This window comes from Amblyomma mixtum, chromosome 4 (genome assembly GCF_055824585.1).
Source record: "Amblyomma mixtum isolate Tamu chromosome 4, ASM5582458v1, whole genome shotgun sequence".
NCBI lineage: Eukaryota > Metazoa > Arthropoda > Arachnida > Ixodida > Ixodidae > Amblyomma > Amblyomma mixtum.
In genome coordinates, this window is record NC_143015.1 from 94778895 (window position 1) to 94792884 (window position 13990).

Here is a 13990-nt window from a genome sequence, read left to right on the forward strand (position 1 = left end):
ACGTCCCAAAGCGACTCAGGATATGTGAGACGCCGTAGTGGAGGGCTCCGGAAATTGCGACCACCAGGGGTTCTTTAACGTGCACTGACATCGCACAGTACACCGGCGTCTAGAATTTCTCCTCTAAAGAAATTCAACCGCCGCGGCCGGGATCGAACCCGCGTCTTTCGGGTCAGCAGTCGAGTGGTTATGGTGCTCGGCTGCTGACCCGAAAGACGCGGGTTCTGTGACCCCCATTTATTCCCAGCGTAGCAATGAACGTTTTCTGTTGCTAGTAAGCGCTTGTCGTGTGTGTTCTTTTCCTTTCGTCTCCGTCTTGTCGCGCTTTGGAACCCATCATGAAAGACCAAGAAGACACGAACCTTGTACTTTAGCGTCACAGCATCGTCGTAGGCGAAAAACCTCAGTAGCCGTCCGGCAGGACCGGGGTACCTCCAGTAATGGGTATGCGTGATGTTGTCATAGTAGTAGACCATCCTGTGTTCCTCCACGGGGTACTTGACCGTGGAGTTGCGGAAGGTGAACTGCGTACACACGAAACTTCGAGGTATTAGTTACTCAGCAAAATGCCTGGGCCGGTCGTAACACCTATCGCAAGCATGTTCTTGCAGCAAAGTTGACGGAACTACCAGTTCTGCTGATAAGATGACCCGACTACCCAATGGGCACTGGAACACCCTCGGACGTTCTGCGCATGTCCTGAACGTCCGCAGTACGTACATGGGAGTTTTAACGTCCACTGGGTAGTGCTACATGAAGTAGAGGCTAGTAATGTAACGGAAATATGGCACCGCGAGTACTGAGGTGCATAATTCATGAACGAGAACAACGTGGTGGACCAGCACCGAACGGAAGGCAAGGAATTGAAGACCGGACAGGCGTCGCCGCGAAAAAAAAGTAATTGAGGTGATCTGGCAGAAAAATCCCACCTCGTCAATCACGTACCTAGTTCGCCCTCGCCTATTGCGCGCAAAGGAATTTCACTTCGCAGTAATATTGTCAGTGGACAACGAAGACAGTGCTGAGCTCGTGCACGGAGCCCGAAGAGGACGAAGTGTGATCTGTGCGCCGTTGGCCGGCAGTGGTTCGATTGAGCTGCTGTGAGCTGCTGTCAGCATCCCTCAGTGACTACTTCTTGTGTGCCTACATTTACGTAACATCTCTTGGTGGAGGTGCGGGGTACGAGCCGCCATGCCGCTGACCCGACGAGCCGACGAGCCGATCCGTCGAGATAGCTACCGACGCGCCTGCCACGCGAACTATCGTCCTAGCCCACCCTCGAGACCCGGGCACATTCTGCGGTACCGATGGCGTGGACGTTGAAGACTGGCTCTCGCTGTACGAGCGTGTGAGCACACACAACCGGTGGGATCCCACGATGAAGTTGGCCAACGTCATTTTCTACTTGACGGGCACTGCAAGGGTCTGGTTCGAGACACACGAGGAAGAACTGACCAGTTGGGACCTGTGCAAGCAGGAGCTCACCGAATTGTTCGGTAAGCCATTCGGACGTCAGCTGGCTGCGAAAAAGGAGCTTGCATGTCGCGCACAATCCTCAACAGAGTCATATGTGTCTTATATTCAGGACATTTTAGCCCTCTGCATGAAAGTTGATTCCGCCATGTCAGAGAGTGACAAAGTAGGTCACGTTCTCAAAGTAATTGCAGACGACGCCTTTAACTTGCTGGTGTACAAGGACTGTGGAACGGTTGACGCCATCTTAAAAGAATGCCGCCGCTTTGAACAAGCGAAAAGCCGCCGTATTTCCCCTCAGTTCACGCGGTTGCCGAACACGGCGGCAACGTCGTCCTGCGTAGACTCATCCCAACCGTGCTCCCTGCCAACATCCGACAGCCTGACACGACTTGTACGCCGAGAACTAGAGGCAGTGTCTCCCACAATTTCCCAATTATCGGTACCGGACAGTGCCCCTGCAGTATCCCTTATACAGGCTGTTGTCCGACAAGAATTCGCCAATCTCGGGATCCGACCTGTATGCTCCATTAGTTGCCCAGATGCTCGCAATGTGTCTCCCGTGCTCGGTGCCCGACATCCGTACCACACTCGCCGCAGCCGCAACCCGGATGAGTGGAGAACACCTGACGACAGGCCCATCTGTTTTAACTGCTCCCGAGTTGGTCACATCTCCCGACACTGCCGAAGCCGTCCGTCATCGACCTACCGCCGCTATCCTGATTCTTTCTATCCCCGCCGCTCGTCGTCGCCCCATGAACCACAGCCCGCAAGCTCCGACGCTCAGGCCCCTCCAACTAACCGCTCGTCGTCTCCTTACCGTCGTCGATCTCCGTCGCCCCAAACTCGACGCCCATCATCTCCTGGCCCGTATGCTCGATCCCGTTCGGAAAACTGATGGCTGCAGCGTCTGGAGGTGATGCTGCTCCGACGACCGACCTTGGAAATCCTCCTTTGACTCTACAAGCCCGACGGAATATACTTAGCGTAGACGTGGACGGGATCCCTGTTACCGCTCTCATCGACACGGGAGCGCACGTCTCCGTTATGAATGCCTCTCTACGCCGTCGCCTAAGGAAAGTGCTCACTCCTGCCCACTCCGCTGTTGTTCGTCTCGCCGATGGCGGTACTTCCGCTGTCGTAGGAATGTGCACAGCCCGTGTGTCAATCGCCGGCCGCCATACTTCGGTTCTCTTCATTGTCCTCGAGCACTGCCCTCATGACCTCATCCTTGGCCTTGACTTTCTTTCCGAACATTCTGCCCTCATTGATTGCGCCACAAGTGTCGTTCAGCTCGCCCTACCTTTTAACGAGGATCCACCGGCTCCAGTTGTCCATCGCCTATGTACCGTGGATTTTGTCCGCCTGAACCCCGAAGCCGTCACTTAAGTATCATTCTCTTCCGTCCCACCAGTTCCCGATGGCCAATACATCGTTACTCCAGCCCTTGATGTAACTCTCACACGGAGTGTTGCCCTCGCACATACAGTGGTCACTATGTTTGCCAATAGAGTGTCCCTTCCGATCCTCAACTTTTCATCGCACGTTCAGCCGCTTCGACAACCGCCCTTTGGCTCGGACCTCTGTGGTTACGCATCGCATTAACACCGGTGACGCCGCTCCTATCCACAGACGTCCGTATAGGGTCTCCAGTACAGAACGGAACATCATTCAACAGGAGGTGGACAAAATGCTTACCAAAGACATTATAGAGCCATCGTCGAGTCCTTGGGCCTCACCAGTTGTTCTAGTTAAAAAGAAAGACGGGAGCTGGCGCTTTTGCGTTGATTACCGGCACCTTAACCGCATCACGAAAAAGGACGTGTATCCTCTCCCCAGAATTGACGACGCTTTGGATTGCCTTCACGGAGCCAAATTTTTCTCTTCCATCGACCTTCGATCCGGCTATTGGCAAATTGCTGTGGATGCCCAAGACCGTGAAAAGACTGCATTCGTCACACCATACGGCTTATATCAGTTCAAAGTTATGCCGTTCGGTCTCTGCAATGCGCCAGCTACCTTCGAGAGAATGATGGACTCCTTGCTTCGAGGATTTAAATGGGTTACATGCCTGTGTTACCTAGACGACGTCGTGGTTTTTTCGCCCTCATTTTCCACGCACCTCGAACGACTGACGAGCATTCTTTCTGTCTTCCGTAAAGCCGGGCTGCAGCTCAACTCGTCGAAATGCCAATTCGCTCGTCGCCAACTGACCATCCTTGGACATCTGGTCGATGCCTTGGGTGTCCGCCCGGACCCTGCTAAAGTTCAAGCTGTCAAAGACTTCCCTCTTCCGCAATCGTCCAGGGACGTACGCAGCTTTGTAAGCCTGTGCTCTTATTTCCGACGTTTCATAAAAAATTTTGCTGGCATCGCACGTCCCCTCACCGACCTCCTTAAGAAAGACAGCCCTTTTACCTGGGGCCCTGCCCAAGGACAGGCCTTTTCTTCCTTAATCCAATTGCTCACTTCCCCTCCTATATTGGCCCATTTCGACCCGTCGGCACCCCCTGAAGTTCGCACAGACGCCAGCGGATATGGTATCGGCGCTGTGCTCGCCCAACGTCACCAAGGTCAAGACCGTGTCATTGCGTACGCCAGCCGTCTTCTTTCCACCGCCGAGCGCAATTACTCCATAACGGAGCGCGAGTGCCTCGCCCTTGTTTGGGCGGTCGCTAAATTTCGACCCGACCTGTTTGGCCGCCTTTTCTCAGTTGTGACGGACCACCACGCTCTTTGCTGGCTTTCTTCGCTGAAAGACCCCACAGGCCGGCTTGGTCGTTGGGCATTGCGCCTGCAAGAGTACTCTTACACCGTTGTTTACAAGTCCGGGCGCCTACATCAAGACGCTGACTGCCTATCTCGTCACCCTGTGGAGCCGCCAGATCCTGGAGACAATGACCTCGGCCCGTGCTTATTCGCTATCTCTGATCTGCTTAACATCGCGGCCGAGCAACGGCAAGATTCCTCCTTGCGTCCCCTTATTGACCGCCTCACCTGTGCCAACCCCGATCCTTCGCTCCAACTCTTTGTCCTTCAGGATGACATCCTCTACCGCCGCAACCTTCGCCCTGACGGCCCTCCGCTCCTGCTCGTCGTTCCTCAGCGTCTCTGCTCGTCTGTCCTCGCGGAACTACACGACCTGCCCACCGCGGGACACCTCGGTGTCTCCCGCACGTACGATCGGGTCCGACGCCGCTTCTTTTGGCCCGGCCTTTACCGTAGTGTTCGCCGTTACGTTGCCAGCTGTGACCTCTGTCAACGAAGGAAGCGGCCCTCCACTTTGCCTGCCGGCCTTCTGCAGCCTATCGACGTACCTCTGGAACCCTTTCATCGTGTCGGACTAGACCTCCTCGGACCTTTTCCTACGTCCAGTTCCGGCAACCGTTGGATCGCCGTCGCGACTGACTACGCCACTCGGTACGCTATCACACGTGCCTTACCAACCAGTTGCGCCACCGATGTCGCCGATTTCCTGTTGCAAAATGTCATCCTTCATCACGGTGCCCCACGCCAATTGCTGACGGACCGCGGCCGCTACTTTTTGTCCCGGGTAGTTGACGACATACTCCGGTCCTGTTCCACGCAGCATAAACTCACTACAGCGTACCATCCTCAAACGAACGGGCTTACCGAGCGCCTGAATAGGACCCTCACTGACATGCTATCCATGTACGTCGCACCCGACCATCGTGATTGGGACATTGCCTTGCCCTATGTAACATTTGCTTATAATTCATCGCGGCATGACACCACGGGCTATTCGCCTTTCTATCTTTTGTATGGCCGGCATCCTGCGTTGCCACTGGATACACTCCTGCCGCTTTCTTCAGCCTCGACCACGGAGTACGCACGTGACGCCATCGCTCAAGCAACCTCGGCCCGCGAAATCGCCCGCGACCGTCTCACCGCCTCCCAGGCCTACCAGAAGTCAGTTTACGACCGCCGACATCGCCCAGTCCACTACACGCCAGGATCACTCGTCCTCGTTTGGTATCCCTCTCGCCGTGTCGGCCTTTCAGAAAAACTCCTACATTAGTATAAGGGCCCTTATCGCGTGCTCCGTCAGGTGACCGACGTGACTTATGAGATTGCCCCCCTCGACCCTCCGTCGTCATCCACCCCCCCTACCACTGACGTTGTTCACGTGGTTCGCCTCAAGCCATACCGTGCACCTGCTCCGTCTTCCACTTAGCATCGGGACGATGCTTTCGCCGCCGGGAGTTGTGTCAGTGGACAACGAAGAAGACAGTGCTGAGCTCGTGCACGGAGCGCGAAGAGGACGAAGTGTGATCTGTGCGCCGTTGGCCGGCAGTGGTTCGATTGAGCTGCTGTGAGCTGCTGTCAGCATCCCTCAGTGACTACTTCTTGTGTGCCTACATTTACGTAACAATATCAACAACTGGCGCTTTGGAAATTGTTTCCGATGAAAACAAAGGGCGCAGTAACTGACCCACTTTTGGGAGGACACCTTAACCGCGCCGTTAGAGAACCTATGAAATTGGAGCTTAAAGAGAAAGAGTGTGAGAGGGGTGCAGTAGTGGAGGGCTCCAAATAAATTGACCACCTGGGGTTTCTTAAGGGTGAGAGAGAGAGAGAGAGAGAGGCGACTTTATTCACACCGACATGGGCCTCGGAGCTCAGCCAGAGGGAGGGTCTCCCCCTTGCCGGCCCCCCTGCGCCGTGACCGCAGAGAAGGTCTTGGAGTAAGCCTCCTCCGCCAGGCGTAGGACGATCTTTTGTACATTCGCATTTGGGCTACGGATGTAGGACTCCCAGGCAACTTGATCAAGGGGATCAGTCTGTTTAGCTCCCGGAGATGCGGAGCATTGCCAGATTAGAGGATTTTGACTCAGAGGTACGTTGCAGAGATTGCAAGCCTTCGGGTTCCTTGCAAGCTCATTATGCAGCGTAACATAAGGGAAGAAGCGATTGGCCTGAATTTTTCGCCTGGCCCTACATCCAGAGGGTGTTCGGGACCTATCTGGGGTTGAATACATCCTTCGGCTTAGTCTGGGACTGGTCTGGGAGTCTCAGAGAGCTCCTTGTAGGTGATGAGGGCGTCTTTGTCTCTGGGTAGCGGGGTCTCTACGGCCGCTCGGGTGTATACATCTCGAGCGAGGCGATGGGCAGCCTAATTGCCTGGTAGACCCTCATGAGCTGGAACCCAGATGAGTGAAACCACACGCGTCTTGCACAGACCACGTCCGGTCGCCGCCTCTTGGACCGGCTACACATCAAACATGACTACCATATTGAGGAAAGGGAGAGAGTGCCAGAACCCTGGAGACGCGCCCTCCGGGTCCGACCCCTTCCCCGCAACATGTCCAGAGAAGACCATAGCGGTCGTCGCCAGGCGCGCGCGGAAGCGTTGGCGCGATACTATGGTAACCAACAACATGTGTATTACGTGGACGTTGCCGGCCCACACCACGGGGTGTGGTACACGGCCGCAGTCGTACACAACACAAACACAGTCAACGGGCTCACTTTCAAAGCCTACAGCGCAACACACGCGGAGGAGATTGCCATTGCTCTTGCTCTCACTACTCCCAAGTCGAAACACATCATCACCGACTCGCGAGGGGCCTGTCGGAACTACGAGTTGGGCTGGGCTCCCCCGCTTGCCTGGCGCGTACTGGAATATAGCTGTCGATCTGAAGATCCAACTCCACGCAACCTGATTTGGGCCCCCGGTCACCAGGGACTCCAGGGAAACGAACAGGCCGATCAGGCCGCCCGCGCACTCTCTCCCCGGGCTATCTCCCTGTCCTTGGAAGGGTACTCCCAATCAGACAATCTGGCCATTACATTCAAACAAATCACCGATTACTACAAGGAGGAGCACCGGCGCTACCCGGCCCCTTGTAAGGGTCTGGATCGCGCTGACGAGCGCCTCCTCATCAAAATTCTTACTAACACTGTACTGTGCCCGGCGGTGCTTAAACATTTCAATACATCCTTTGATGGCGCGTGCCAGTTCTGTGGGGAGGTGGCTGACACCTTCCACATGGTTTGCGCGTGTCAGTCAAACCCATCTATCCCCCCCAAACCCACAAGAGAGGACTGGGAGGCGGCCCTGCTCGGCTGTCAGGACCTAAAGACCCAAAAGGCCTTGGTTCACCGGTCGCGGGCGGCGTTGCTTGCCAATGGGGCCCCGGAATAGGGGCTCCACCTAGTATTGTTAGGGGAAAGGGCCAATAGGGCCTACCCCAATCACCTCTCTGTAAATATTTATTGCATTATAAATGTTTTTCACCACCACCACCCCGATTTAGCGGTTGCTTCCTCAGTAGACTGGCCGCCTGCCTGGAAATTAGGCCTTTGCCGAAGTTCCTAACAGCCGCCTTATTATCTGAGAGCATAGTTTTGTCTCCGGTACCTGTACATGCTAGCGCTATCGCAGCCTCTCCAGCTAATAAGGCGTTACGCATGTTAATGGATCCAATTACCTTCTGAGAGTGGTTCCCATCTACCACAGCTATGACTGCGGCCTCTTCTAGCCCGCAGGCAGCATCGCAGTAGATAAATCAACAGGAGGGTCTTTCATTAGTTTACTTTGAATAAATTTTGCTCTATGCCCCCTTCCTCCCTTGTCATGGATAGGGTGCATATTCTTAGGAGTCGGTGCAATTTTGAATAGTTTCTGTGTTTCAAGCTCTAGGGGTTCCGCGACATAGGGTTGTTCTCCTGACAGATGCCGTAGTTCTTGTAGTACTTTTCGGCTAGCTACAGTGGAGTTACAGCGGAAAAAAGCTACACTGGAGTTACAGCTACAGTACAGCGAAAAACAACAGGAGCCGGGATCGTTTAATCCAGTCTAAATTACGGAAATCGGCCGCACAGGACAATAATTTGAAGTTTCTAAGACTGCTGGGAACGTGTAGCTCAATTTCCCGTGGTAAAAAGACAAGTTCATATTCCTCTTCAGTGCACCTTTAACTTGCAGGCACAGCACTGTATGCGCAGTGAAAGAAGTAAGAGAGAAAGTGCTACCGCAGCCGAGGGCCTCCGAATAGTTTCTATCACCTGATAATCTTAAATGTGTCACTGCACGTCACCCGATAACATGTCAACAGGTGGTCGAAAGTATTCCGGAGTCTCGCCCATTGCTTGATGAGCGTGACTTTCAGCTAAAATGTACATTGATAACCAAGAAATAACTAGTCTGCAACGAAAGCGCTGATTGGACATTCATTCGCCTATCGCTAACAGTGCCGCACGATGCGCCTCAATGCACCTGCAGCATCGGAGTGTTTCACTGCTGGCAGCGCTTGATATTCGCAACGGAGTGGAGCCTCCCGGTTTTCCTCAGTCCAGTTGTTCCGAAAAGGAGGTAATAATGCGGACGTGTTCAAGGCTGCGCACTCAACTAGCGAGTGTCTTGCCCTGTGTTTCTCATTTTTTTAAACTAGCGACAAAAGTTAGGCACAGAGGCAAATGGAAGTTTAAACGCAATGAAAATTTTATTCCGAGTCTGTTCGTCTGTGGTGGTGCACGGAAGCATTGAACAGCTTCGCAAACTAAGTGTGACCATAATGAGGGGCTGCGTAATGCAGGTGATGTTCCGTCCTAAAACTTCTCGATAACTATGCATCAGCTCGCCGGAAAAAGTATAAGGTAGAGGGAGTTATTTTCTGTGAATACTCTCGCGTTTTGCTTGCACGAACGGGGAGATGATACTCGAACGAAACGGCGCTAAAACGCAGGACTACAGAAAGGAAGAACACAGACACAGCGCTGACTTACAACTGGGGGGAGATAAATGGCGCCAGTGAATCGGGGCCCGAACACTATCGAAGCATGGCGCGTGAAAGAACGGTTGGTGACGGGCGCGTGACCGCTTCTTATGCAACTGCGTTAGAGCGGTGTACTGTGAAAAAACTACCTGCCAAGCAAGCAGCGTTTCACCCCTTTCGTATTTCGCTATCCACTTTACTCTAAAAAGTTCTGTCGAAACGTTTTTTGCAGACCTCACAAAAGCAGTTCGTTTTGCAGTGTGAAGCGTCCAGCGTTGACTTTTTAAAGAAATGTATGAATAATTGCTGAAAGTGTTTACAGGCTCGCAAATAGTAAAATAAAAACACCAGAGTCCCTCAAATAAAAGCGCAAGATAAAGTATGGTATACCTTGTTGGTTTTTTTGTAAACATGTCGCAAGAAACAGTCAAAACTGTCACGAGCAACAAACATGTTCACTTGGTCATGTCGGAGGATGGACTTCCGTGTTGGCTGTCTTTAAACATATCAGTTACAGTCGTGACGAGCGTGCATGAAAAACCATCACATTTGTGACTGCAAGGTGCTAATTAAATTCGTGTTAAAGAAACGACTGCTAACCGTAGAATAAGCACCAACAAATCATCAAGTTTGCTACGTATATACAACACAGCATATAGAAGCGCTCACAAGCAAAAACACTCCTCAGACGTGAAAATTTCCAACGTATTTCTGGTGGCGACGGCAGCCCCTATTTCCGTGGGCAGTACTACTGTGCCAGATCATATTTATGGTGTGCGCGGCTTTGTTATTCTTTGAAAATAGTCATCTGGCATCCTTCACATCATACGCTGTCTCGTATGTGCTAGATCTGAGGGAGACGTACGTGGTGCAGACGTACGTCTGGTGCAGACGTACGGTAGTGAACGTATCCAACCAAACACAAAACGTCTTATAAACGTCTCGGAACAGCTCTAAATGACTACAAGGGTCTTACGCTGGATTTAAACGTTTCATAAATGTTGACAACAAGACGTTTCTTCTGTGACGTCTCCTTTTTTAAAGAGACGACGTCAAAGTCTATAAAACTTCTTACATGAAACTTATTTTAGACGTCAAGCTTTTTTTTTTCCAAGACCTTTTACACGTCTATTAGCTCTTTCTGTGTTTCGTGGGATGCCGGATGAGCGCCCCCAGCTTGCTCTTCAAGGCATTAAATTGACAACAGCAGCGAGTTGCCGTATGATCGTTGTAGTGCGCCAAAACTCCAAGTTGTCGTACGGACATTTAAGAGCACTAAATCTCTGAGTTGCCGTTCGGTCATATAAGTGTACACTAGTACTCCGAGCTGCCTAACGGTCATTCCGGTGCGCTGAACCTCCGGCTTGATACTTTGATAGATTAGTCATACAGCAACACCTACTATGAACAGAGGACAACAAAGAGGCTAACCAAGAGGGTTCAGTTAAGGACAATGCAGCGAGCTATGGAAAGAAAGCGACACCTACTATGAACAGAGGACAACAAAGAGGCTAACCAAGAGGGTTCAGTTAAGGACAATGCAGCGAGCTATGGAAAGAAAAATGTTAGATGTAACGTTAAGAGATCGGAAGCGGGCGCAGTGGGTGAGAGAACAAACGCGGGTTAATGACATCCTAGGTGAAATCAAGAGGAAGAAATGGGCTTGGGCCGGGCATGCAATGCGAAGGCAAGATAACCGCTGGTCCTTAAGGGTAACGGAGTGGATTCCAAAAGAAGGCAAGCGTAGCAGGAGGCGGCAGAAAGTTAGGTGGGTGGATGAGATTTAAAAATTGGCGGGAATACGGTGGCCACAACTGGCGAAGGACAGGGTAATTTGGAGAGACATGGGAGGGCCATTGCCCTGCAGAGGGCGTAGTGAGGATGATGATGATGATAAGAATCTTCGACAGAGGACTTGTCTTCGTTTCTGAAGAAGGGGCGGGAGGAGAGGCGCAGTTTTTAGGCCTAGGTTTCTGATTGGAGTAGAGGTAAAACTTATTTATTTAGAAGTTAAATAGCAAAGAAGGGTGGGACCCAAATGCATGGTCTCATTGGTCGGTCACCGCCACCGCGGTGGCATGGTCGACCGGCTAGCTATTTCTGTCTCGATCATCGCTTAGCAGGGCGGCCTCCCATCGCTCGAGGAAAGTCTTGGGTTGGGTGCGTGATTTAGATTATGTTGGCAACCCCATATGATGTGGTACAAGTTAGCTATCTCCTCGCAAAGGGGCCAGTGGGTGGAAATATAGGGTTGGGTACCAGTGATGCAGTTAGAAATGTGTGGGGTAGTTCATGGTTTGAAGGCGTCTGCATGTACATTCCTTAGATTCGGAGAGATTTAGCAGGTAGGGGATATATTCTTCAGCTGAGGCGGTAGTGTGTTTTTGAAATAGGACTTGTCATTATCCGCCACCAAAGGCCGTGAGGGAGCCTTCAGTCCTCTGAGAAAACTAGTTGCCTTCGTTTGGTATTTCATCTTATCCCCCCCCCCCTTATTCATTTTGTGCTGTAACACAAAAGTACAGCGCAGAGCTCTGGCGCGATTTGAGGATTCACCGACCCGCCTGCGGCTGTAGCGCTGTACGTCCTCCTTGTTGCGAATCGGCCGGACGAAGTCGATGCCGTCGACGCTCGTGTACGCGTAGTTGATGGCGGTGGTGACGGAGAAGCAGAGCCGGGACCGACCGAGCACCTGCTTCCAGTGCGGGAACTCCGCGAGGATGTCCAGCTGCGTCGCAAAACGATAGCGTTATTACGTACCGGTCTTGGACGCTGGAGCCAGCACATGTTCCAGGGGACTAGTACAGAATCATATTTTGCTGGGAGAGGAGCTATCACTTCTATACGCTTCTCTAAGCGCTGCAAGACACGCACAGACAGGAATTGGGGCCGAGTGCTGCGCAGTTTTCCTTCTGGTCTGTATCTTCGGAAGCGAGGGCATGTACAAGGAAGAAGTTGAAATACGTGCAATGTAGGGTTAGATGTTTTAATACGACAGTGTTAGAAAACAAATCGGGAATGTGCTGTTGGTGATAAAATCCGCCCATTTACTAGACGGAATTGACGTCACCAGACCGGATGATTCCTAATGGCTGGAAGGAAGCGACGTCACCAGAGCGGATAATTCGCACTAGCCAGAGGGAACGGATATCACTTGTATAAGCTACAACTGTTTCGCCACATCGCAGAGATGGACACTCTCCGGGTCCTGGACCTCGGTTTCAGTTCTATAAAAAATTACGGAGAGCGCTTACGTGCTGTGAAGGCGAAATCAGGGACAGCTCTTAATCCACCCATGAATCTACTGTAATTCACTATAAGCTCTCTAATCCAACTTAATCCAACGTTAGCAATTTCAATCCACCAGAATACACCCTTAATCTACCACAATCCACAGTAATCATGCTTAATACACCTTAATCTACCCTACTACAAATTAAATCAATGTAATCGACCCTAAATGCACTACAATTCACCGTAGTTCAAGTTAACCCTATGCAATTGTTGTGTCCCCTTATTGCTTTTGTGTGTGTGCGCCCCCTCCTAACGACCACTCGCATTCCCCTCCTAACGACAGTTCGAATCCTCCTCCTAACGACCACTCAATCCTCCTCCTAACGACTACTTGCCCTTCGTCGCACGCTGTCACCAGATGCCCCCCCACGGTGCGCCCCCGCACCCTCCTCCTGTTCTGGGAAGCCACTCCCTCCCGTGGACGCTCCTCCGCTCCCTCCTTTCTTCGGGCGGCCAGTTCGGCTCCTGCCTCGGTCGACGCTGGTCGCACCCTCATCGGCTTTAAATAAACGAAGTCTTAAAGTACCGTGTGCGTCTTTCGCTGCATTCAACACAGCGACCGGACACGACAGTGGCGACGAGAAAGTGGATTCGACCCGCGCTACGCAACGCTATTCACAAGCCATGGCTACGCGAGGGTTTCCCAATCAGATACCAGAATTCAACGGCTCATCGTGGTCATCGTGGGTTGGACGCCTTCAGTTCTACTTTGAAGCTAACAACATCACAGACCCAGCCTTGAAGAGGGCCAACCTGCTGACGCTGTGCGGGGAGCAGACCTACGATACTGTCTGCGCCCTTATTCAGCCAAGCACACCAGCGGCAGTGTCTTACGACGACATCGTAAAAGCGCTGCAAAAGCACTACGACCCAAGGCCATCCGAGGTCTACAGCCGGGCTCGCTTCCAACGACGAGATCAACTGGGAGGAGAAACTGTGAGCGCCTACGTAGCCGCGCTCAAGAAGCTCGCTGCCGACTGCAATTTTGGAACGCTGTCGACAACAGCTACCGGGCAGGAGGGAGACGCAGCTTCTTCTGCTAACACCACCATGCTTCCCTTGGACGTGATGTTACGCGACAGATTTGTGTGCGGACTGAGTGACGAGTCACTGCAGCAGCGCCTGTTCGCTGAGAAGGACCTCACATTCAGCAAAGCTTACGACATCGCCGTTCGAGCGGAGAGCGCCGGTCACCAGCAGAGAGGGATTCGCCGGAACACCGAGCCGGTACACCAGACAAGCAACCAGGTGCGCAAGCCTTCTGTTGTTGAAAAATCGGTCAAAAAGGCACAACGCTGCTGGCGGTGTGACGACCAACACAACCCCCAGGGATGTCGATTCCAGTCAGCCACGTGTAATTTTTGCCACAAGCGAGGGCATATCGAAAGAGCATGCATTACGAAACGGAGACTTGCCAAGATAAAGTCACCTTCCCAGCCTAATCACAGCGTCAACGCCTCAGAGAATACGCCGCTATCTGATCT

At 52.4% G+C, this 13990-nt stretch overlaps 3 protein-coding genes across 3 annotated transcripts in view; 2 read left to right on the forward strand and 1 right to left on the reverse strand.

The window, feature by feature from the left end:
• The window catches only part of LOC149347461 (uncharacterized), a 283383-nt gene that overhangs the window by 258452 nt on the left and 10941 nt on the right, over positions 1–13990 (forward strand). The window lies entirely within an intron of this gene.
• Positions 1–13990, reverse strand: part of LOC149347470 (uncharacterized) — a 32747-nt gene that overhangs the window by 5410 nt on the left and 13347 nt on the right. Inside the window, exons 8-9 of the mRNA XM_089587144.1 lie at positions 11773–11940; positions 363–524 (exon numbers count right to left, since the gene is read on the reverse strand). Coding sequence (XP_089443270.1) covers positions 363–524; positions 11773–11940 — 330 coding nt within the window. The remainder of the gene's footprint in view (positions 1–362; positions 525–11772; positions 11941–13990) is intronic.
• Positions 816–2594, forward strand: LOC149347471 (uncharacterized). The gene is made up of 2 exons (XM_089586029.1): positions 816–855; positions 1236–2594. The coding sequence occupies exons 1-2, from the start codon at positions 816–818 to the stop codon at positions 2369–2371; spliced, it is 1176 nt and encodes a 391-aa protein (XP_089442155.1). The 3' UTR covers positions 2372–2594.

Bases quoted from the DNA above. Each gene is read 5' to 3' on its own strand.
- LOC149347471 (XM_089586029.1), top strand. From the start codon at position 816: ATGAACGAGAACAACGTGGTGGACCAGCACCGAACGGAAG. The intron at 856-1,235 runs GCAAGGAATTGA...CCGTCGAGATAG, and splicing joins GGACCAGCACCGAACGGAAG to CTACCGACGCGCCTGCCACG.